Source organism: Astyanax mexicanus, chromosome 6 (genome assembly GCF_023375975.1).
Source record: "Astyanax mexicanus isolate ESR-SI-001 chromosome 6, AstMex3_surface, whole genome shotgun sequence".
Lineage (NCBI taxonomy): Eukaryota > Metazoa > Chordata > Actinopteri > Characiformes > Acestrorhamphidae > Astyanax > Astyanax mexicanus.
The window spans coordinates 2,689,802-2,715,533 of record NC_064413.1 but is presented as its reverse complement, the minus strand read 5'-3'; the positions used below and the strand labels follow the sequence as shown (position 1 = coordinate 2,715,533).

General features: G+C 38.2%; 1 protein-coding gene across 1 annotated transcript; it reads right to left on the bottom strand.

The window, feature by feature from the left end:
- Positions 1-1,054: 1,054 nt before the first annotated feature.
- Positions 1,055-25,381, bottom strand: efna1b (ephrin-A1b). The gene is made up of 5 exons (XM_007255929.4): positions 25,181-25,381; positions 6,407-6,702; positions 5,252-5,317; positions 4,935-5,051; positions 1,055-3,351 (listed from the first exon to the last, which is right to left on the bottom strand). The coding sequence occupies exons 1-5, from the start codon at positions 25,270-25,272 to the stop codon at positions 3,221-3,223; spliced, it is 702 nt and encodes a 233-aa protein (XP_007255991.3). The 5' UTR covers positions 25,273-25,381; the 3' UTR covers positions 1,055-3,220.
- Between the last annotated feature and the right edge of the window lie 351 nt (positions 25,382-25,732).

The following is a 25,732-nucleotide window of genomic DNA, read 5'->3' as shown; positions in this document are numbered from 1 at the left end:
GTCACTGATTTTTGGGTTTTCATTGGCTGCAAGCCATAATCCTCAACAATAAAATCATCTGTGTGCAATACATCTATATAATATCTGAGTTTCACATTTTGAACCGTAAAAAGTAACTTTTCAATGATATTCTAATTGTTTGGTTTATTCACATACGTTTATTGGTATGTTTAATCTTTATTGCTGCTGTTTACCAATGTTGACCCTGCTTGTTTTGACTACTTTTTGTATCCCTTTTCACATATTTCATTGTTCATACAGTTTTTAAACAATACATTTCTATTTAATGCCTTTAATGAGGTTTTAATGCCTTTAAGGCAGATTTTCATTATCACATAATCTTTAAAACATCAGTGCAGACATGGACAAACAATAATAAAATATACTTAACTAACTAATTACTAAAATAACTGATCTGATGTATTTGCTTCATGACTTTTCCAAAACTTTCTGGGTATTTTTATTATTCCAAAACGTTTACATGCCTGGAAATTGCTTTTTTTTAATTTCATGACTTTTCTAGTTTTTTTTTTTGGTAGTAGGAACCCTATCTTGTTTATAACAAAGTCTGTTTATTTCTATAATTTCAGTCCTGTCCAAGCTAGTTTCCATCCCATAACACAGCCTGTCAGTGTATTATAATAATAAAAAAATATGGCCAATATTATGCTTAAGAATGAAAAAAAGACAACATATGCATATATATTTACGTATCACAATATTTTTTTTTATTTTAACTCTTTTCCCACAGTCTCATAATTAACAAATTCTTTATATAACTCTCTATATGTACAATTTTTACATTACTTTTTACATGCAGTAAACAAAAAACACAGCATTTGTAGTAGATACTGTCCTGCCAACTTGTGTGTGTATACAGTTGTACTGAGTGCTCTAGGTGTAAATACTGAAGAGAAAACCGGCTTCTCTCGCGCTCACTCTCGCGCTCTCTCGCTCTCACTTTCTCTCTCACTTTCACTCACACACACAGTCATGTACGAACACGCACAGACTGCTCAGTACAGCTGTATACCGCTGCCCTCGCACAAAAACCTCGTTTTATTTCATTTTATTTTATATTTAAACACCTTTAGAAAAATCGCCAGCTGCCGTTTATACTGTGTGCCCAATTCATTCAATGAAGGGACCCCAATAAAAAAACTAAGTGGTCTGATTTTACCACAAAGTTAACAGTGTAGCAGTGTAATTGGAGATACGAGGTTTTGCATCACAACAACAGTGAAACTCTCTTTTTCTTTTCCTTTTTTTTGTTTAGCCTGTCTATAGTTCTAATTCTGTGTTTTGATATCCAACAGATTTACAATCCAACAGATTTACAATTAAATGTGCACAATTATGCTAAAAAACACCAAACACTGTCTAGAGTTCAGGTTCTACATGATATACAGATGCACAAGCCTCCTCACCTAAAGTGCAGCAGACGGTTTCTCATAACTAGGGGCGGGAAATATGGCAATTTTTATTATTATTGCAATAAAAAATGCTTTTCTGAGCAAAGCAAGGATATGGACTGTGTGTTTTAGCATGTTTTAGCAAAGAAAAACACAAATTTAGGTGAATTTAGGAGAAAAACAGTGTTTTTGGATTCGACCGGAGTATTCTGCTTCTTTTCTTTAATTTGTTTTAACTTAGAAATACTTTTACAGAACTGGATTAAAATAGCATCAAATACTATCAAGTAGGGCTGCACGATATATCGTTTAAGCATTGTTATCTCGATCTCGATGATAGTCACATCGCAGGATGTGAAATGTCTCTTTAGACAATTAAATCACAAAAAGTAGTAGATACACAGCGCTGTCTCTGTGTCTGTGTGAGTGACAGGCAGCTGCTGCCCGAGAAGCACGAGGGGGACGGGGAGCAGCTGAATTCACGCTTCTAATCCCATAAAAACGCTCTTATTTAACTTTTAAAAAGCCAATTAAATGCCCGATTAAAGGGTCAATTACTGTAGTTTTGCTGTTCTGATGAGAGATATATATCGCCGAAAAAAGAACATTTGCAATGTAAATAATTTCCAATATCGTGCAGCCCTACCCTACTATCAAGACTCTTCTTATCGTAATATTAAAGCCATTTTTAAAATCCACCACATCGCCCACCTCTAGTAGAAACCACTGTATTCTTTGGCTCAGAAGTTTTGAGAATGGTAAACAAAAGTTGAATATTAATCACACTGTTCTAATGAACCACTTATGAAACTTGCAGTTATTACACATTAGATCCTTTTCTTTTCCAGTTGCTGTTTATGGAGCTGGGGCCACATTCACAAAAGTCTCTTAAGAAAAAAAAGGGTTCTCAACTTCATGATGGAGCAAAAAAAAATTTTAATTTTTTTTACACATTTTCTGAACTCGTTTTTATAAGTAATTCTACAAAGAATGGGCATTTTCTTAAAAAAAAAAATAGAGAATATTTTTATATTTGTTTAAATAAATGTCTCATAATCTTAGAACAGCATCACACTGGTCTAGGACTATAAAACTAAGAGTTTGAAAGGTGATCAGTTTAAATAGTTGAATTAATCTAAAATTAGAGATAAAATAATCTGGAAAAAATATTTTGGAAAAAAACTGATTTAAAGTGGATATTGATCTTAAAACACTTTTAAAAAATCAGCTTTTTGATATCCACTGCCAGAATTACCTGAATAATAGCTTTTTAAGCTTAAAAAATAATTAAGACTTTCTAAACAGAACATTTCATTTAAGAGCATACTTCTAAAAGTCTTATTGTTCATTTTTAGTCATTTTTAGTTTTTTCTTAAGAGAAGCTTTTGTGAATCTGGCCCCAGTTCTCCACACATTGATACACACAGGCTACAAAAACAAAAGTAAAAACAGGGAAAGTTGGTAGGTAATACTCTTCTTCTATATAAAAAAAGAACAAAAATCATCATTATCATCATTCTCTTCTTCTACTTCTTTTTCTTCTTCTTCTTCCTTTTCTGAAGGTCACAAAATCAATCACGCCCAAAAAAAATAAAAAATATAAAATAAAATAACACTCACACACACACACACTTCACTCAGCAACTCACACACACACACACACACCAGTTCGGAAGCTTCACTTCTTTCACATATATATATATATATATATAAAAAAACTCTGTATAAAACGTGTGTAGGAAGACCAGCTGCCAGCGCTGGCGGGGGATCAGTTCATGTTTCCAGAGGGACCGGAGTCACCGCGGTCCTCAGCAGTCTCTGTGTAAAAGCAGCGCCAGGAAGACGGGGAGCAACGTGAGGAAGAGAGGAAGCGGAGAGCTGGAAACGGCAGAACTGCCTACACTCCTCTGAACAACAGGGCTCATTGCGACTGGGTCGTCTGAAAGGAAAAAGAAAGAGAGAATAAAATTACATTAAAACACCAAAACTAATACATTCTAATCATTCGCGAAAGAAAATCATTGAAAAGTTACTTTATTTCTATGTTATATAAGAACAGTTGGTACTATTGGCAGTGTGGGCAGTGTGCTTTCAAGTCCTGCTGGAAAATGAAACCTGCATCTTCATAAAATAATAAACACTTCTATACTGACTTTAGACTTGATAATAAAACACAGTGGATCAACACCAGCAGATGACAGACATGTCTCTCCAAACCATCACTGATCATCAGTAAATTTTACATTTCATTTATAAAAATTAAGGGAGCAGAGTCTGGAGGAAGAGTGGAGAGACACACAGTCCAAACTGCTCGAGGTCTAGTGTGAAGTTTCCACCAATCAGTGATGGTTTGGAGAGACATGTCTCAACATCTGCTGCGGATGCGGCTTTCATTTTCCAGCAGGACTTGGACAGCACACGGCCCACACTGCCAAAAGTACCAATTGGTCTTATATAATATTGTAATATATAATATTTGTTGGGTTTTCATTGGCTTTAAGTCATAATCATCAACAATAAAAGAAATAAAAGCTTAAAATAGATCTTCAAATTAGATTTGGTTAAAATTTAGTCTTTTTGAGATGCACTAGTGCATCCTACAGCATTTAAGCCCCACCCACTCACAAACTGTTATAAGTTATGAGGAGTGTTTCAGTGTGGACAGAGACACAGCCAATCGAAGCTTGATTACATGTTGCTCAATAACACAAGAGCCTGATTTACTATAAAACAAACTAAGTATTATAAATTCTAAATATATATATATATTACTCAGTGTTATAATAAAACTTTTATGGGACACAAGAGCAGAGGTGGAAAGTAATGAATTACATTTACTCACATTAATGTAATTAAGTAGATTTTATGAGTATTTTGTAATTTAAAGTAGTTTTTTAAAATAGGTAATTTTACTTTTACTCAAGTACATTTTGACACAAGTAATTTACTTCACTACATTGGAAAACTCCCCGTTACTCCGCCATGGATCATAGAAACCTAGGCCACTTGTTTTTGAAAACGTTTTATGGGGTGGTCTGACCAAATACTGCCTGGAAGGTCCAAATTATTATGTGGAATAATAGTACATTAAAAACGATTTAATTTATGATTTGTTGTACTTTTTTACAGTAACTATGTAACTATGTAACTTTTACTCAAAGTATATTTTAAATTGAGTACTTTTTTACTTTTACTCGAGTGGATTTTTATATGGGTACTTTTACTTTTACTTGAGTAGAATTTTAGCTTACTTAAATTACTTAATTACAATTTTCCAGTACTTTTTCCACCTCTGCACAAGACACGCACCCTATAAAAGATAAGGATGTCCTTTTTCTTGTAAAGCTATCTATAGATATTGGAAAAAAACATGCTTTAAATGCCTGTCACTAATATGTAAGTTGCGCAAAGACAAAGAGTGGAATTCAGGAGTGGAGTCTTTCCTAAAGCAAACAGAGAGACAGACGACAAGCTGACAGATCTGAGAGACGGCGAGACGGCTGACAGGTCGGAGATGCTCACCTGCTGGAAGCCTGTTAGATGGGTTGTGCACTCCTCCTCCTCCTGCGCCCAGGCGGCCGCTCTTTCCAGCCTCCGTCTCCTCCTCTTTCTCCACCGCCTTCTTGTGGTTCTTAGAGCCTGAAACGTCAATCGTCGCATTGTTAGGAACTCGGCGAGAACCCCGTTATTAAACACAAGAACCGAAAATAGCCGCCTCGCTCATCGGCGTCAGGTGTGTGTGAGTGTGTGTGAGTGTGTGTGTGTGAATGCTAAGCATGTGTTGAGTAAAGCAGCCTGTGGCTAATGCGAGGAATGCTTATAATATATTTGACACTTACTGTGGGGTCCGACCACGTCGACCTTAAGCCGCAGGCACTCCTCTCCGTGGTGGTGGAGGGGCTTGGCTGTGGGGCAGAGAGACAGAAAGAGGAAAGTTTAGACCCCAATAAAAAGGGACAGTTGATGACACCATACAGTAAAAACAGTGCAGCTGTTAGCTTCAGACAGCTGGACCATGTTCACCAAAAAATGCTAAATATATAAACTAAGAAATATATAAACTAAATACTAAATGTAGATCAGCCAAGACATAAAAAGGTTTCAGGTTCAAACTAAACCAAATTGTTAAGAATCTCAATAGACTTGTATATTTAGTTCGTGACATTTAGCTTTTTAGCTATGAAAATAGGCCAATTTGTAGCTTTTTGATGAGTACTATATATATATATAGTTATCTAGTTATATAGTATATGCTATATACTAGTGCATATCATTAAAAAAGTTAGTTTATTTCAGTAATTCAGTTCAAAACGCTAAACACATATATTATATAGATGTATTAAACACACAGAGTGTATCAATTTTAAGTGTTTATTTCTTTTAGTTTTGATAAAAGTACCAATTGGTCTTGTATAATATTCAATAAGCCATTACAGCCAATGAAAACCCAAAAATCAGTGTATCAGAATAATTGAATATTATACAAAACCAATTAGTACTTTTGGCCAAGTCCTGCTGGAAAATGAAATCTTTTGCATCTCCATAAAAGTTATCAGTAGAGGGAAGCATGTTGAAGCAAGTGCTGTAAGATTTTCCAGGAAAAGAATGACTAAAATTACTTAAAACGTGACTTTTTAAAATATATTTTCTAAGACATAATTCAGAACTTGATTCATTAATACATTTAACTAGATCAAAAGAAGTAGCTAAAAGATGCTGTATGCTAGCATGCTAATGTCGTATTAAAATGGTTATAAAGGGCTTCTTAACGTTTGTTAAAAAGGTAAAAGCTAATATTTTAAGCTAATGCTGTACAGCGTCATATAATGCTCTAGCGCTAAGCTAACACTAGCAACAAGCTAGCATACAGACTAGTCACAGACACAGATCTCTGAACTCTACAGGGTCTTGGCTGATGTTTCTTCTTTGTGTAAAACTGTCTGAACCTGATTAGCGTAGCAAACTCTTACAACACTCTTACAAAAACAACGTACAGATGTAGTAATAGCTCTCTCCCTGGCGGAATTCCTTGCCCAGAGTGAACGGCGTGAAGCGCTGGAACTTCTCAGAGAACTTCTCGGGGGCGTGGGCGGCGAAGGGCCTGGAGCACTCCCAGCGCAGCTGGTCGAAGGAGTGGGGCTTGCAGGCCTCGTAGTCCTCCAGGTCCACCATGTAGAGCACGTAGCGCTCGGCCTCCTGCGACGGCATCTCCCCGCGCTTGTAGTGAGGGCAGACAATGTCCAGGTAGTCGTTAATGCGCACTTGCACCGTGTACTCGTCCCACAGGAAGCTGGAGAGAGAGAGGGAAGAGAGGGGACAGCAGAAGGTCAGCATCTTTCCACATCTGGAACGGTTAGCGTGACGGTGATGCAATCTCTGCCGGGAGAAGAACAGCACGATGCTAATGAGTGTCAGGGTGGGAAAGTAGGGAACGTGGGGGAATTTGGGACGAGACCAGCCGAATGCGAAACAGACGAGTGTTGTAGGAACACTCCCAGTGCATCAACAGCGCGAAAGCACAAAGCAAAAGCCGGCCTGAGCACTCGTACATGACACTTGACTAATTGGTGACTCTTGGTGTTTTTCTTGGGGACTTGGCGGCGCTTATCAGTCACCTCGTCATACTGGTTTTGTGACGGAACATTTAAAAAAAAAAAACACCTACACAGGTCCCCTCTGTCTCGACAGCGTCTATGTTTTTCTTGCTGTCACGCTGCTGTGTTACGTGACCGGCTGACGCTTCATAGTGTCGAAACCTGCCGCCATCGACTTGTTTTTTTTTTTTTTTTTTTAGTTTTTTCACACTTCTTCATACTATCTGTGCTCTCCTCATCTTTAGATCTTTGGTAGTCAGTAGTATTAGTAGTAATGTAGTAGTATCATTGTATCATTGCATGAATGGACCAATAGAAATTACTTATTTCTGCTGGTCCCCAATGAATAAAAACATTCTTTTCGTCATCGTGACTAATGAAAAACTAGTATCTCCAAAGCAGCAATTTTACAGGAAAAAGAAAGATAAAACCTTCTTAACTTTCAATGGACGTCAATGGAAAAAAAAAGTTTATTTCAGGTCATTTTAGAGGAATTCTATTGTTCTATTCGTCCATTCATCAAAAACATTGGACATATAGTGTCAAAACCTGCCACCATCGACTTGTTGTTGTTTTTTGTTCGTTTTTTCACACTTCTTCACACTATCTGTGCTCTTCTCATCTTTGGTAGCCAATAGTATTAGTAGTAATGTAGTAGTATCATTGTTTAATTGCATGGATGGACCAATAGAAATGACTTATTTGGTCCTGATGTTCTTTGAAAAACAAGTATCCTCAAAAAAAGCTACGTTACAGGAAAAAGAAACCTAAAACCTTCTTAACTTTCAATGGAAGTCAATGTAAAAAAGGTTTATTTCAGGTAATTTTGGAGAAATTCTATTTAGCATTGTTTCCTTGTTGCTTCTTGCTTTTAGTCACAACCCTTTAAACACTTAATTTTAAACGTGTCTCTGAATAAAAGGATAATATTAACCCAGAGATGGGGAAAAAATTGGAGGTCTTTCTAAATATTTGTAAAAAATGTAATTTTAAAGTTTATATACTACTATTTTAATGTTATTATGTGATGTATTACAACAGATACAAGTATTATGCCACAGTATATTTAGTGTGTGACAGTAGTTGTAGCATTTTTATTTACGAATCACTGTCAAAACCCACACCCAACAAATCTCCCCTCACTCCTCCAGCTCAGAGAGATAGCAAACAGCAGTGGAGACGCCCAGGCTGGGTCTTCCGCTCCAGCCGTCCCCCTCGGTGTGTGTTTACGGCTCTCTGTCTCTGGCCCGTCTCCTTTTTACTGTCCTTCCTTTTGCTGTGAGTGGACCCTTTAACCCTTAAAATCGCTGGCGTGTCTCTGTTAGTGTTCCCACATGAATTTTTCACAGCTTTATTCTCTTTATTTCACTGAATATTACCTGCGAGACTGACCACTGCTTCTGTCTTTGTTTATTAAAGTGAAAACTTATCCTCCCGCAGCGACGGCGAGGCCTAGTCGCACGGCAACGTTTGGACCCCACTGAGTAACGAGGCGTGTGATTGGCTGTCGTCTGCGTGGCTGTTACTATGCTGTAAACTCCACTTTCTGATTTGCATTTTACATTTTACCCCATGCATGCTCTATACCACTGGTCTGACTGGCTGCCATCAAAGCAATGGGTGTCTTCACTCCCTTCCTTCTCTCACTCTCTTTCTTTTTTCACTTTTTCTCATGTTGTTGTTTTTCAGGACCCCTGGTTAAGTTTCCAGGAGACATACTGGCTCCAGCACACCCCCCAAACCCAACAAACCCAACAAACACACACACACACACATAGAGAAAGATACACACAGAGAGACACATCAACCAACAGTAGTTTCCCACCCCACAGTTTCCCTCTTGTTAGAAGAATTAGCCAACTTGTCAAAACAGCCCCACAGTCTATTCAGGATGAGGTAAACAGTCTCGCGTGCACACACACACACACACACACACACACACACACACACACACTCTCACAAACTCACACACACACACCCCACTGTCCTCGTTAGCACAGGCTAATGTCGGGATTACAGTCTGTCTCGCACAGCTTGTAATCAATGCCACGTTCAAACGGCAGGGTGTGTACACGGCTAAGCCTGCCGACTGTTCAGAAAATGGGGAAAAATGTGTGTATATGTGTGTGTGTAGGTGTGTGTGTTTCGTTTTATGTTTTTTGTGTATGCTCAAATCTCTATGAATAATCAGCATTCAGCTTGCCTCACTGCAGGTTGAAGCGCATCACTGTGCTACTCATCAAGCTACAGTTGATACAGGGATTGTTCTGCCATATTGGATACACCAATAAAACAACCATTGAAACAAGCACTGTATTATTGGGTTGACTTGGGTTTTAAAGCGATAGTTTGGACATCTGTGCAAGGTACAGTTGGGATTGGTCTTGAATATTGGATATACCAATGAAAATTTCCATTGGAACAAAGTATTATTGGGTTGACTTGAGTTTTAAGTTGATAGTTTGGTCAAATCATGCTAGTCATCAAGCTACAGTTGATACAGGGATTGTTCTGCCATATTGGGTACACCAATAAAAAAACCCATTGGAACAAGCACTGTATTATTGGGTTGACTTGAGTTTTAAAGCGATAGTTTGGTCAAATGAAAGGGAAACAATTGCCCTATCACTCCCATTGATTGGCCATGGTCACCAATTCGCCATTACTGCAATCTGTGTCAACTTTGTTAAGTTCTAAAATAATCCCATTTGACTTTTCCAAGCTAAGAGTAAAACCAGTCAACCTATCGCTTTAACCACACTTCATCCTTCCCTTCAGATTCTTCAATTAGTCTCTCACTCCGTCACCTCCGCCCACCACCACTCCTTTCTTTGAAGCGACGTGAATTAGAAGCTGCTTGAGACCTGCTTCCAATATGGTGCTCTGAGCAAGAGAGCAGCCGTAATGAGGTGCTATTAACCCCCCCAACCACCCCCCATCTCACCCCAGACATCAACCCCCCCAAAGCCACCAACCCTAGACCAGACAGCCTGGTGTTTGGCTTAGGTTTCAGCCTTTTGGGTTTGGAGGTATTGGAGGTTTTGGCGGGAGTGTGGAAGGGTCACAAGTAAAAATCACAATGGTTTCTTTTTGGCCTTTTTATTATTTTCTATTATTAACGTTTCTATAAACCATATCTTGGGTAAACCAGCAGTCTGCTATCATATACCCGGAGTCAGTGGACACCTCCAAAAGCCTATCCACGTCATTTTCCCAGGACTGTTTCATCTGTAATCCCCCAATCTCAGGCCTTCACAGGTCTTACAATCACACGGGCGCTGTTGTTGTTCTTTCCCTTTTAGTGATCAGGCGCTTTAAACACTCTCGCCCTCTCATTCCCGTGTGATAGTTAGTTAGTGAAGGGAGGTGTTGGGTAAGAGTGAGAGTGAGGGAGGCGATGCTGGAGGCAAAAGCTTGCTTCTTTACAACGTACTTTCTTGACCCAAAATCTGAGGCTTTAGCTCGTCCTCGCCTGGTGGGCTGATGTAATTTTTGCCATTTTAATATGTTACAATGTAAGAACTCCAAATATATAGAATTTGATATGATTATGTTAGCATTATCAGTTTAATTAGCTGAATTAGAGTTTGAATATGTGTGTCTCATGTGAATTTGCTGATGTTTTAGGTATTCAAATTTTATAAAATCTTATAAAAGTGTTTTATTGAGTTTTGATGTAAATATCCCAAGACAAGTCCCTAGATAATTTAACTTAATGTCAAACCAAGTCAATAGAAAATGCAGCAATTCTGCTAATAATAGTAATAGTAAAAGTCTGGTTACTTCAATTGTTAGCTAACATTGCTAACATACATCAGATTATTTATCTGTCCATTTCTAGTTTATAGTTAATGTGACTCAAACTTTCTTCTTATTAATGTTTGAGCTTTCAATTAGCTTTGTTACCTATTAGCTCTTTATCCTCCTGAGATCCAGACTTTTGCTTGGTGTGCAGGATTTGTAGAACCTAATGTATGTCATTTGTACTGAAAACTGTACCAATGTCCTAATTTGGGGACAGTAGTTTATTTTAACCTTTTACAAACTTTCCTTCAGAAGGACCCAATCAGTCCAAAAACAAAAAGATAGTTTTAAACTTAAAATTTGCTTGTTTTCAAGCAATTGAAGGTACAGGTAGTGTCTGCAACTCCCCAAATGAGATCAATAGTAACAGGAAATAACAGGAAGTTACCACTAATTCTACTACTAACTTTTTTTTGCTGATTTGCCGAATGCTTTTAAGCTAATGCTAATCGCTAGCCTGCAACGTTAGCCTGCCTCCACACTACAAACACAGAGGCTGTATTTGGCTCAACAAAGCCAGTTAGCTTCCAAAGCAAGTTTGCTTGTCTAGTATTAAAATAGTACCTGAAAAAAAAACAAAATGCCTTTGTTTTTATAAGTTTATGTAGGTTTGGACCACTAAACAAGGACACTCTGCGGCTGCGGACCCTCAGGCACAGGTACTAGATGATTAGCAGAGGGCTAAATGTGTGTGTGAGTGAGTCAGTGAGTGTATGTATGTCTTTAAAGATTGCTCAGGGAGTTGTTGAGGTTAAACTAGACTTTTTACCTACTGTCCTGCAGCTGTGCTGGTGTGTGTGTTTGTGTTCCACGTGTGTGTGTGTGTGTCAGAGTTACTGAAATGATGCTGAGGTTCATCTTTAGGGTCGAACTCTTTTCTTTCTCTCTGGAATGTCTCAAGCTGCCAAACTGTCAGGCAGGTCACTGGAGTCAAAGTGCACAGTCTGATGTTTCACACACACGGCCAAGAGTCACACACACACACACACACATTCAGACAGCCCCAGCAACAAACACATGCACTCCACACCAACTGTACGAAGACAGCAGTCAGCAGTTCACACTCTAGACAAACACACGTACACACACACACACACCTGTGGGCTGTGCGCTTTCTTTAAAACCTTTAACAGAGGGGACGGCGTGTCGCGACAAGTCTGACCCTGTTTCAGAGCTTTATTCGTACGCTATCAAATAATAAAAACTCACACAAGAATCAAACAGACATATATCCTACTGAAAAAAGTAGATTAAAGTATATTAAGCATTATTATACTATAGTGCACTAAAGCATAAAGTGTTCTTTTAGCCACATTATTATTATTAATCAGTATATTTAAAGAGCGTTAAAATGGAACAACTTTTTTTTTTACTTATTATACTTTAATTACAGTATAAAAATAGTACAAACTGTGCTAAGTGTACTTAACTGTACTAAAATGGAGCTATTTTAAATATTAAATACTTAATTAACATTTAAACATTCCCATAAACAACCCATATTTTAAATATGCTTACAGTAAAATTATAATACATTTACATACAATAAGAAGTATTACAACTGTATTGTACAGGAATGTACTAAGAATTGATGTTAAATATATGTGATCTACGTGATTGATTACATTAGAGTACATATATATATATTTTTATATATATATATTTATATATATTTTAGTATATATTTAGTATATATTTCAGTATATATTTTTAATATACTGTACTACAATTTTTAGCCTGTCACATCTGTACTTTATATTTTTTAATTAGTAGTAGTAATTTAATTTACTTTTTAAAGTTTTACAGTTTGATACATTATACATTGTACTTTAAGTGAACTACTGTAACAGTTATTTTTAACACACTTAAAAATGCTAATAATGTACAAAAGTATATTTGGAAATAAGTATTTTAGAAGTATATTGAATTACATTCAACTAAAAGTGAGTGTACTTCATAGTAGTCTATTTTTTTACATATACTATATTCGACTTTTTAAAAAATATATTACTCCTTATGTTTTAAGTACAATATATATATATATATATATTTATATATATACATATATTCTTTTTTTTTCACCAGGGCACACACTCAAAGCAAACTCGCATTGTAAAGATTTCTATTACCGAAGCTATATATATTTGCGTGTGTGGGGGAGTCCCAATCTCACTGTTTTTCCTGGGAAAAAAAGCTGGCAGCCTGCGAGCGCTAAGCTGCTAATTCGCTAATTCTCGCTACAGAAGCTACGCTAATTCTTCTTAACCTTCCCCTAGAGTCATTTCTCGCGAGCTTCCTTCATGTGTGACTCAAAAACCCTGCTATATTGTCATAATCCACTTCTTTTTTATATATATGTGGACACATTTCTACAATTCGGGATTAAAAAAAATAAAATAAATGGGCCCAAGACTGAACCTTGAGGCACACCGCTGGCATATTCCTATAATCCTCAGCACGCCTCTTCGCCCCTGAACCTCTGAAGCTCTGTTTTGCCCTCATGCTCCTTGTATTGTTATTTTTTAGGCTATCATGGCTGTAATTAGCCTAGCCACGGTAGACTGGGCCGGAATGCCAAGCGGCTAATCCACTATTCCAAAGTAGGATTATCACACCAAGCCCGCAGATCGCATACCTTCTATTCACCAGCACCAGACCTTACTATCACACACAAACCCCACAGACAGAGGAGGGAGGGGGTGTGGGGGGGGGGTATACGACGAGTGTTTTACGTGGCTATGTCTGTGTGTGTGTGTGTGTGTGTATATGTTAATTAGATTACAATTCTTTAGGGACTGATTCAATGCCTCTCATGATTTGATTCAATTTGATTATGCTAATGCTAATGTAATTGCATTAGGAATTTTCCAGACAACACTTTTCCGAAGGGCGCTATTCCCAAAAAACTACACCTAGCCTTTCATAAGCTTTCTATAACAGCTGACATAAAGCTATATAAGCTTGCAGCCTTTTTTTTTTATAAAAGCTATAAATGGTACTTTATAGAAGCTTTAACCCTTTAAAAGGATGTTATTTTTTTTCTAGCATTACCAGCAAGAAAAGTTTGGACACCCCTGGTTTAGAACTTTGCCATGCAATGCATTTAAATGACCGACACTTCACACACTTTGCATGTGAAATACACCCCTGTTAAACGTAACTATGGGTGTGTATGTGTGTGTGTGTGTGTAAGTGTGTGTGTGCTGAACAATGCTGTGCAATCTTGCCTGACTCAACAATGTCGTTTCACGTCGTCCCCGCTGAGCTTAGCTCGCCACTTCTTTAAAAACTCATTGGGGACAGCTTGCTCTTTTTTTTGCTGCGTCCCCCAAACTTCACCCCATCCATCACTGTCTCGCCTCCCCTCCCCCCCTTTTGTCCATCTTTTATCTGTCCGTGCTGAGACCATCCCCCTTTCCGTCTTGCTTTTTTTCTCTCTCTCTCTTTAAGATCACATTATAAACAGGGGCCTCTTCATACAGAGACTAATTTTGTGGAGAAACGCTATTTTTTCTCCCCTGTCTGACCTTTCGCTCTCGGCCCTGGTTCAGTCTTCTTTCCTTTAATTGCTATGTAACACCCCTCTCCCCCTCTCTCTCTCTCTCTCTCTTTCTCTATCTCTCTTTCACTTTCAAATGGATGCTAATTGCTAGCTGGTATGCTGTCCTCAGCGTCCTGTGGTTTCTGCATCCTGCTGGGAGCCCTGATGATGAGAGTGATGAGGTACTTCGGTGATGCTAAATGCTTAAATGTTACGTAACAAAGGAGATTGCTTTGGTTGAGCCTTATCTGTGGGTAAAAGGTAAAAGGGAAGGGGAAAAACAATCAATGAAAAATATAGAATAATTAAAGTAATGGGCTTCCCTTGTTCCTCAATAGGTGGCAATAGAGAGCTATCTCCATTAAAAATAAAACTGTAGGATCAGGCTTGGTGTGGCTTGATTACAGTACAAGCCAAAAGTTTGGACACAACTTTTCTTTATTTTTCAATGCTATGAATGAACACATATGGAGTTTTACGTACTTAACATAAAAAGCTGAAATAACTAAAATATATATATATTCTAGTTTCTTCAAAATAGCCACCCTTTGCTCTGATTACTGCTTTGCACACTCTTTAGGCATCATTCTCTCAATGAGCTTCTTCAAGAGGTGACCACCTGAAATGAAAAAATGTTTTCCAACAGTCTTGAAGGAAGGAAGGAGTTCCCAGAGGTGTTTATTAGCACTTGTTGCTCCTTTGCCTTCTTCACTCTGTGCTCCAGCTCACCCCAAACCCTAAATCTGGATTGGGTTCAGGTCCGGTGACTGTGGAGGTTCAGCTCTTTTTTTTTTTGTTAAGTACATAAAACTCCACATGTGTTCATTCATAGTTTTGATGCTTCAGTGAGAATCAACAAAATGTAAATAGCCATGAAAATAAAATAATAAAAAAAAACGCATTGAAAAGGAGAAGGTGTGTCCAAACTTTTGGCCTGTACTGTACATTTAAAGGGGCGTTTAAAGGGACCTTTGAGCATCGACTCTGAGAGAGAGAGAGAGAGAGAGAGAGAGAGTTTACTACTACAATACTACTACAGTACTACAACAACAAGCACAGGAAAGCTCCGGCTCTTTGGTGTGGTGAGAATCAAAACAGTAATCACTGCAGAGGATGAAGGAGATGAAGGAAAAGAGATGGCTGGGAACGCCGTGGAAAAACACTAGAGCCGCGGAAAGGAAGAGAGCTGTGAGAATGAGACATGAAGGAGGATCTGGAAAGAGGGAGGAAGTCTGGGATGGAGATAAGGAGGGGGGCGGGACAATACAATACAGAAAGAAGTGAGGAAAGCATAAGAAAAGAACTAGAACCAGAACAAGGGGTGGAATTACAATACAATACAATACAATACAGTAGTAGCTTCTAAGTGTTGGTTGGTGGAAGATCAATCAGCATAACAGCACTGTAGTTTGCTAGGGATCCATTGGTTTTTTATGAGTTTGAGCTCTAAAGTAATATCTGAGGTATAGTCTACATATCTAAGATGTTGATAAGCTCAGAAAGTTGGGTTAGAAGGTAGTAGTAGCTTCAAAAAAAAAAGGCTGAGAAGTTCCAGAAGGTCTGGATTTCTTGTTTTATCCCAACTTTCAATAGAAAAATATGGAGCTTCTTTGTTGTTTTATTGTAGGTAAGATATTTAGAATGGAACACTTTTTGAATGGTAATAAATGGTTATAATCCAGGAGTCCAGGAGTTCATAATTCAGTCATTATGAGTTTTTTTTTTTATTTAACCAAATTGAAAACCTATGGAATATATAAATCAAGAGGAAGATGGATGATCACAAGCCATCAAATCAAGCTAAACTGCTTAAATTTAAAGTTATGCAAAAGCAGTGTGTAAGACTGGTGGAGGAGAACATGATGCCAAGATGCATGAAAGAAACTGTGATAAAAAAAAAAACAGGTTTATTCCTCCAAATATTGATTTCTAAACTCTTAAAACTTTATGAATATAAACTTTTTTAAAAGCTCTGCATCTTCTTTTTTTGTAATTTCAGCCATTTCTCTGCTTCTTTTTTCATTTTCTGCAAATAAATAAATGCTCTAAATGACAATATTTTTATATTTTTAGAATTTTTGAGAAATGTTTTCAGTAGTTTATAGAATAAAACAACAACACTGATTCAGAAACTGAAGGAGTCTCTTTTTTCCAGAGCTATATATATATATATATAAATATATATCCTTTTCTCAATTCAACTGGAAGTAATGAGTCGGAAATGAGGCGTAAAAAGCATGTTTCGTAACGCGTAGCGGTAGCGCGCCACCCGGAGTCATCTTTGTCCCATAAACTGGCGGATTATGTTTTACATACATAACACACAGAGTTGAGATGGGATTACACGGCGCCGGATTATAGCGTGGCTATATATAAAACTCGACGCCGATGGCGGTGTGAATGGGTCATCCGCCCCAGATTACACACATCTGCCCATAATCTGACTGAACTCCGCAGATTATAGAGGCCTATAACGTGGCTGGGCGGCGGGGATTTCGCGTGAGAGGCGGCGCAGCGTCGCGTTAGCGATTCAGAAAAAGCGGGAAAAAGCGAATGCTAAGAATAAACATGAATGGAAATGAAACAGAACGCTTCTGGCTCTACTTTAAGCTTTTTTTTATAGTCATTAAGGCCACTGTAGCCACTCTAGAAGCCACTGTAGCCACTGCAGAACACTGAAGAAAAAATTATGAGTAAAATTTACTTTAAAAATGCTTTTGCTTTTTTTTATATAATAAATTTAATTTCATATAAATAAAGTTGAAGATAAAGACTTAAATGTTACACAGAGCAAATAAGTGAACTGAACTTCAGTCAATCCTTTCTTTTAGTAACTTTTACTTAATTTCTACATAGAATATTACCTAATTATAATTACTTAATTTATACAATATTCCTCAAATAATTTATGATACATAATATATTATAATTCCTTTTAGTTAAAACACACATATTACACATATTCTCAACACATGGATGGCATGTAATAATTTTTTTTTACGTATTATAGTGTAATATGTGTGTTTTAACTAAAAATATTTAAATTACAGGAATTATAATATATTATGTATGATAAATTATTTGAGTTATAAATTGTATAAATTAAGTAATTGTATTTAGATAATATTGTGTGTAGAAATGAAGTAAAGTTTACTAAAAGAAAGGATTGATTCAGTAAAATAAATGAAGTAAAGTTTACTAAAAGAAAGGATTGATTCAGTAAAAATAAATGAAGTAAAGTTTACTAAAAGAAAGGATTGATTCAGTAAAAATAAATGAAGTAAAGTTTACTAAAAGAAAGGACTGATTCAGTAAAAATAAATGAAGTAAAGTTTACTAAAAGAAAGGATTGACTGAAGTTCAGTTCACTTATCTACTCTGTGTAATATTTAAGTCTTAAAAATGAGTTAAATTTAAATTAAATTTACTTTAAAAAAAAAACGCAAATGCAGAAAGTTGCGAAACTTTTTTTAAAAGTAAATTTTACTCATCATTTTTTATTTTTGGTGTACTTAAAGCTTCCTCATTGGTGCGCTTTAGAGAAGGAAGAAGAAGAGAAACAGAGACAAGCAGCCTGAAGGAGAGATAAAGAGTAGTGAGGGAGGGAGGGAGGATGGAGAGAGGAACAGACAGGTACTGGAAGAGGGAGGAAAGCGATAGAGAGAGAGAGAGAGAGAGAGAGAGAGGCAAGAAGGAATGACTGGAGGATGAGTGGACAGCTGATGGTCAAGTATAGCAACAAGTCTGCTGGCAGGCCCCTCCACCTACTAAATATACCCAAATCACACATTCCACATGTGCCAGCCTATCGAGTGTGTGTGTGTGTGTGTGTGTGTGTGAGTGTGTGTGTGTGTAGGGTGTGTGTGAGTCACTGTTTTATCATCAGAGGGCACAGCATAAAGTCAAGACCCCCTTTACTGGCAGTGAAATGCTGATAAGCTTATGTGCTAAAGCTACATGATACAGACAAAATCTGTTAGTAGGAACTTTATCTCGCTTAGATTGTGCTTTAGATACTGCAATTATGATAAACCTTGGCCTAAAAAAAAGTGTACGGACATTTGCGTAGATGCTTTAGAAGTAAAGTTTTAAGAGTTCAGAACTCATCAATATTTGGTGGAATAACCCTGGTTGGTTTTTAATCACAGTTTTTTTTTTCGTGCATCTTGGCATCATGTTCTCCTCCACCAGTCTTACACACTGCTTTTGGATAACTTTAAGCTGCTTTACTCCTGGTGCAAAAAATCAAGCAGTTCAGTTTGGTGGTTTGATGGCTTGTTTTTAAGTGATCTTTTATTTTTTTTCTTATTTCTTTGGCAAAGCTTTCCTACAGAAGGCAGCAGGTGTGTTTCAGAGTGTGTTTTATCGTTTGGGAAGTTTCTCCGGCCACGTCTGGCTGCAGGTTTGTGTCCAAAAGGTCTTTGTGCCCTTTGAGGTTCGTAATCCCACAAGCTCAAGGACACCACTGTAAGAAAAACAGGCCCAGACTATGACGAATCCACCTCTGTGCTTTATAAAGTGCCCTTAGTCTTGTATTACTTTGATGTTGTGCTAAAAACGTGTTTTTTCTGGGACTAAAAAGTCATTTTTTTGAAGTTTTGTGCTTTAGTGCTTTGTTCACATCAAGAATAGTAAACATAAGTGGCTCTAGAATTGAACCTTGAGGTATACCGCATTGCATTTGTTCTAGAATCGCCAGGATAACAGAGGTTCTTTACATTGTGATCAACATAGACTGTGCATATTGACGTAAACTTGTTTCTTTTTACATTCTCTTTAGCTTTTACCCTTAACTGTTGGACAGACAACATTTCTCCCAAATTCCAAATAAACATATTGTCATTTAGAGCATTGATTTGCAGAAAATGATGCAAAGAAAGAGAGTTCAGAAATCAATATTTGGTGGAATAACCCTGGTTGGTTTTTAATCACAGTTTTTTTTCATGCATCTTGGCATCATGTTCTCCTCCACCAGTCTTACACACTGCTTTTGGATAACTTTATGCTGCTTTACTCCTGGTGCAAAAATTCAAGCAGTTCAGTTTGGTGATTTGATGGCTTTTGATCATCTATCTTCCTCTTGATTATATTCCAGAGGTTTTTAATTTGCTAAAATCAAAGAAACTCATCATTTTTAAGTTGCAGCTTTCTTAGCACTGGTTCACAAAAGCATAGAAAGGAGAAACAAAACAAAAAAAGCACAAGCTGTCTTCTTAATGGCTTTGGGGGGCAGCTGTTGCTACCTTCATTATGTTTTATTTTCCCCTTTAGCGCACAAAGACACATGTAGCTGACTGCAAGCACAGGCACGCAACAGACAGCCTGAAAAACAAGGCAGGTCCACGTATAGCCCCGCAGACGAAGTGTAAAAACATCAAACCTGACGAGCCCGTCATCCCGGGACTCGCACGCATGCACGCGGGACGCCTGCCAAACCAGAGGGGCAACTTTCCAAAAGAGCGACACGAGAGGGATTAAAACCATTACTGCTCACACTTCTGAACGCCCACTCGTAAACAGGTAGGCATGTGACACACGGAGAGACGAGCGTGTTATTTTTGTTTTAACATGCTCTTTAGTGTTTACCCTTAACGTTCAGACGTCAATTAATGCAAAGAACGAGAGTTCAGAAATCAATATTTCATGTTCTGTATTCGGTCCTCCACCAGTCTTACACACTGCTTTTGGATATTTTTAACTTCAGTTCAGTTTGGTGGTTTGATGGCTTGTGATCATCCATCTTCCTCTTGATTATATTCTAGAGGTTTTTAATTTGGGAAATTAAAGAAACTCATCATTTTTTAACAAGTTTTAAGCACTTGTTTTTTTTTTTTTCATATTCGAGTCCTGAGTTGTGTGGACTCAGGTGTCCCGCCTGGTTATCAATTCACACCTCCTCCGCATTAGAACTGCAGGACATCCAGTAGCCACATCTGACTATAATCCACTCAGGGCCTGAATGCTCTGATTGATCAGCGAGGTTGGGAAGTGCTCAGCTGTGAATTGAGTTTAAGAAATGAATTGAAGCACGAAGCACAAATCGAGGAACAGCGAAAGCCGGAGATTAAACGTAATCAATAAAAATATAGCTCCTCTTTCCATCCGCGGCATAAGAGATTAAAAAGCAAGTGCGAGATTGAGAGGCTTTATGGTGAAAACGGTGTAAAAATAGCAAATCGCCAATCAGATTATGACCCCCGCTCTCGACGGGATTATACATTTTATAAATCTAAGACTCGGACTCCTAATATATGCTACAACTCTATATTTAGCAACTTGTTGCGAGTTTCTTGTTTTGGTTACGCAATATGAGCCATTTGGGAATTAACAACAAATAAAATGAACCCATGATTGGACCCTGAGGTACATCGCTGAGATATGCAGCCCTCAGCTGTTTCTCTCTAAATCTTCTCAGATTGACTGAAACTTGAAACTTTGTTCTCTCTGGACACACACAGTAGGAACCAAGAGAAAAACAAAACTATTTTTTTACCCCTACTTCCTTCTCTAATCTATACTTTCAAACTCAAAGCAATAGGTATTTGATCAATTCAGGAAATTCTCAACAGAAACTAAAAGAAAAGTGTACAAAGGTCAAACAGGAGAAGCACCAGAAGACTAGAAGACTAAAATAAACGGACCCAAGACTGAACCCTGAGGAACAACATACAGCCATACAGTTTAAATGACTGAATAAATAATTCAGTGCATAAGATTTAAGATGATCAGCAGATGATCACTCGTTTAAAGCAACACGCTTTACAATATAGCACTTAAATGATAAATGAGATCTGAGATGCTGCTTTCTGTCACCTTATATCCCCACATACTGTGCTCAGCCAGTGCTCAGCATCTCGGATTTCTGCTTCAGTCACTTCAGTCTCTTCCTTTTTATCTAAAAAGTGTTGGGTTTCAGTAAGGGCTGCAGCTAATGATTATTTTGGTAGTCGACTAATCTGGCGATTATTTTTCTGATTAGTCGATTAGTCAACGATTATTTCTGATTTAAAAGCCATGGAAAGTACTGATATTTAGTGAGTAAATAGGTATAAATATGTGTTGTTTAGTAGGGGTGGGAATCTTTTACTATCTCACGATTCGATTCGATTCCGATTTTGGGGGCCACGATTCGATTCAAAATCGATTTTTGATTCAAAACGATTTGATTTATAAAAATTTATTGAAAACTTATTGAAAAAAAAGCCACCAAAATATACACTGGTCCTGGAGAAGGTAATGTGTTACAAAAACAATAAAATGTGCAGGAATGTGGGTCTTCAGTGACAGAGGAATCACTGGGATATCACAATGACGTTAATGAACAATAAATAAATAATAAATAACACTGCTTTATTATAAGGCTACTAGCGGTGGTGTGTAGGTGACGCTGCTGGGCTGATGTGATGATAGCAGTGGAGCGCTAAAGTTCAGGAGCAGCTGCTGATTAACTAGTTAATTTAAGGTCGTTGTATTTCTTCAGAAAGGGGGCAGGAGGTGGAGAAATTAATTCATATTGTCCATTCCTTAATTCCTCTGTGATGGGGAGCTGAAATTAGCTCTGATTAGCTTATTGTTATTTTTCCGTTCCGCCTTAAATGCTGCAGCCCGCTGCCACCTGTAGCGTTATTTAAGGTGGAACTGGAAAGTTAGCTAGTTAGCTAGCTAACAGAAACTGAAACTAACTACTAGCGATCTTTTTTATGCTTGTTATGAAGCATTCTGCCATAAAACATTAAAACTACACGTTAATCTAAGGTAATATAGTGCTTGTTCTGCCATCTTACCGGTGATTCTCATACACCTACGCTCTGTGTGGGTCTGACGGTAAGTTCAAACTGCAGCGGCCACGGTCGCTTTGGGCAGTGGGAGGCGGAGCGAAAAACGCTTCGTGCCGCTGCAGTGTGAACTTACCGTGAGGGGTAGGGCCAAGGGAAGAAATGGGATTGGACCTTAGAATCGATTTTGGGACATTTTAAATCGATTCTGAATCGTAGTAAATGAGAATCAAGATTCTTATGTGAATCGATTTTTTGGCACACCTCTATTGTTTAGGCACTTGTGTAATGCAATGCCATAACAAATTATTTTGTAGTCGACAAATTTTAATAATCGACATTGTCGATTATACCGACTAATCGTTGCAGCCCTAGTTTCAGTCCTCCTTTTCTCCATCTTTGATTGACCTATCTCTTACTCTCTTTTCTCTCTCTCTGTCTCTTTCTCCATCTCTCCCCCCTTTTTTATTAACCAGCATCTGTTTCTTTACCTCTTTTCCTCCTCTCACCGCTGACTGATGGTGAGTCAGGCTGTGCCGAGTCTGGCTGAAGCAGGAAAAACTCTAGGTAACTCTGACCTTACACAATCACATTAATACCGACTGACGCACCAGATAAGGCAGAAACATGTGACTGACTAATAGTAAAAGCTGAGGCTGATTGCACCATTCCTCACACTCTACACTCACCCCCTATCCTCTATCTCAATCCTATCTCAATCTCCAAAACTCCCCCCAGTGGTCACGTCCACACAAAGAACCCCACCACCACCCGCCACCAATCTTACAGCGGCTTGTTTTGACAGGAAAGAACCAGCGGAGACGATGCAGGGAAACAGATGACGGTGCTCAAAGTCCATTTACAACGAAAACAATCAGTCTTTCTGATCTCCGCTCAGCTATTAAACTCATAAAAGTGGTTGAATGACCTGAAAGACATCTTGGAGAGATGTTTCAAAGCCCTCAAGTTCTCCAGTTGCTCCCTAAAAGCCCTTTAAAAGCCTGTATATCGACCCCTGAAGAAGTGCTTATTTGTCACTTCAGCCCCTACTACTTCAGAAAAGGCTGAAATCAGAACATACAGACGCAGAATCAGATCAGCCAAACAACCTGAGAGCACCTCTCCACTCGTACACTCTCTCTCCAGACAGATACAGCTCAGCTGCATGCCCTCCACCCTTGGCCCTTGGTAACACGCTGTAATATAAGACTTCCCGTAAAAATAAATGGGCTACTACAGACATGTCTAGTTCGCCCATGCCTATTTATTGCACTGACCAATATATATGTGTATGTATGTGTGTGTATGTGTGTATATGTGTGTGTGTGTGAGAGAGGGAGAGAGACAGAACACAGCAGAAGTCTGAGTATCTTTAATCTGATCTGTCTGTCCATCTGTCTAGGCATTTGTTTGCGTGTTCTTTGCTGCCTTATCTCCCTGAATGGACTGTGCGCAATGCTGTACTTGAACATTCTGATGGAACACATATATATTTCTCGATAATGGTCAAAGACACTGTCTTGCCACGGTCTGCAACTAGTGCAGGTTAAAGTTTAAGTGGTAAACAGAAGGTTTTAAGACAGCTTCACAAGATTAATCAAAAGAGGAAATCAAAAGTTTAATTTTAAAAGAGATTTAAATACAACAATGGCCCAAAGATTGAACCCTGAGGAACAACACTATCACTGCCATACAGTACTCACATTTTCTTTCTGTCCTCTTAGATTAATTGACTATAACTTTACAGCAAAACTGAAGACAGGGACATTCAAGAAATTACAGAATCTAAATATATAAATAGAGCTATAATTACACCCTGAGGCACATCAATGATATATTAGTCCTCTCAGATTAATAGAAAGCAAATCTAATAAGTTTCACAGCAAAATTATACAAGAAAAGCAGAGTTTGCAGGATTAAAGCAACAATGTTGCCAGTGCCACTCAGAATTTTAATACACAAATGGACCCCATATTGAACCCTGAGGTACACCACTGACATACAGTCATCACCTCCTTCTTTTTGTCCTCTCAGATTGATAGAAACTTAAGAAATTTTATATTTTTTACAGCAAATAACCATTCAGTAGAAAGACTCCCAACAATAACCCTTTACTATGAAAATAAGTGGACCTAAGACAGAACCCTGAGCTACACCACTGCCATACAGTCATCAACTCCTTCTTTCTGTCCTCTCAAATTGATAGAATTTTAAGTAATTTGGGAACTTTCACAGCCAATAATCTTTTAGTAGAAGGAAAATTTAAAGAATCACCGAACAAACACCTAAGAAAAGCAGTTTAGAATAAAAATAAGTGGACCTAAGACAGAACCCTGAGGCACACCATTGCCAAACAGTTATCAACTACTTCTTTCTGTCCTCTCAGATTGATCGAAAATTAAGTCATCTCATAACATTCACAAAAAAAAAAAAAAAAAACAATCAAATTGAGGGATTACAGAACAAATCCCTAAAAATATGTGGACCTAGAACAGAACCCTGAGGTACACCACTGCCATACAGTCCCACAGTCCTCTCAGATTGGGAACTATAACAGAAAATAAACATTTAGTAGAAGATACATCTTTACGGGATTACAGAACAAACCCCCAAAAACAGAACCCTGAGGCACACCACTGCCATACAGTCCCACAGTCTTCTCAGACTGTATATCAGTGTATATTAAAGGTAGTAGGTAAAAACTCACACCAGAATCTAAATAGACTTTAAACACATAAACAGACTATTGGAAACTGATGCTCGAGGCAAGCTAGATCTTAACTCACTTGATAAGATTATCATATGATTTTAAAAAGGCCACCCACCCATAATCTCCCATTGACTGAAAAGCCCCCTAAAGCCCCCCAGTCTTTGTTTCGGGGGGGATACGGAATAGGGGATAAACCCTTAAAAGCAAGCCTTGGTGGGTGGAACTGAGATGAAATGAGAGAAAGGAAAACCATGCAGAGAAGAGACGAGGTGGAGAGATAACGTTACACACAGGGAATGAACAGCTTCACAGTAAATATATAATAAACACATATTACTACTCACTTTGGGTTGGTGCTGTTCCAGTACACGCTGTGGCGCTCAGCCGCGCAGCACAAGACGCTCAGAAAGACGCACAACAAACACAGGAAATCCATGGCCCACTTCCTGCCTGATTTCAGTTCGGTTTCTGTAGTAAAATCAATAAAAACAGCGATGCGAAAATAAGCTGCTTAGTACTGAGCTCGCGCGAGTCTCACTGAAGCAGAACTGCGCGCGTGGACGGTTTTATTACACAGCGACACCTCCTGCAGGCGGCTGACCAATCAGAGACTAAAAACATCGCGTTGCCACGCCCAAGTCACGCCCATCTCACCCCAGACCACGCCCACAACAGTCTGTACCGTCTCCCGCGTAGACACAGCGTGGTAAAGTAATACTACTACACACGCGCTTCAGAGCGGCTGCGTCTCATATTACTGCTGTAGATTATTACTCAGATTACTCCCTATTTACAGCACCAGCACTAAAGTGAAGTGTTTCACAAGTAAATATTACATCAGACACGCTGATGCAAACATATTTATTTAATAGTTTTAGTAAAATAATTGAGAATTG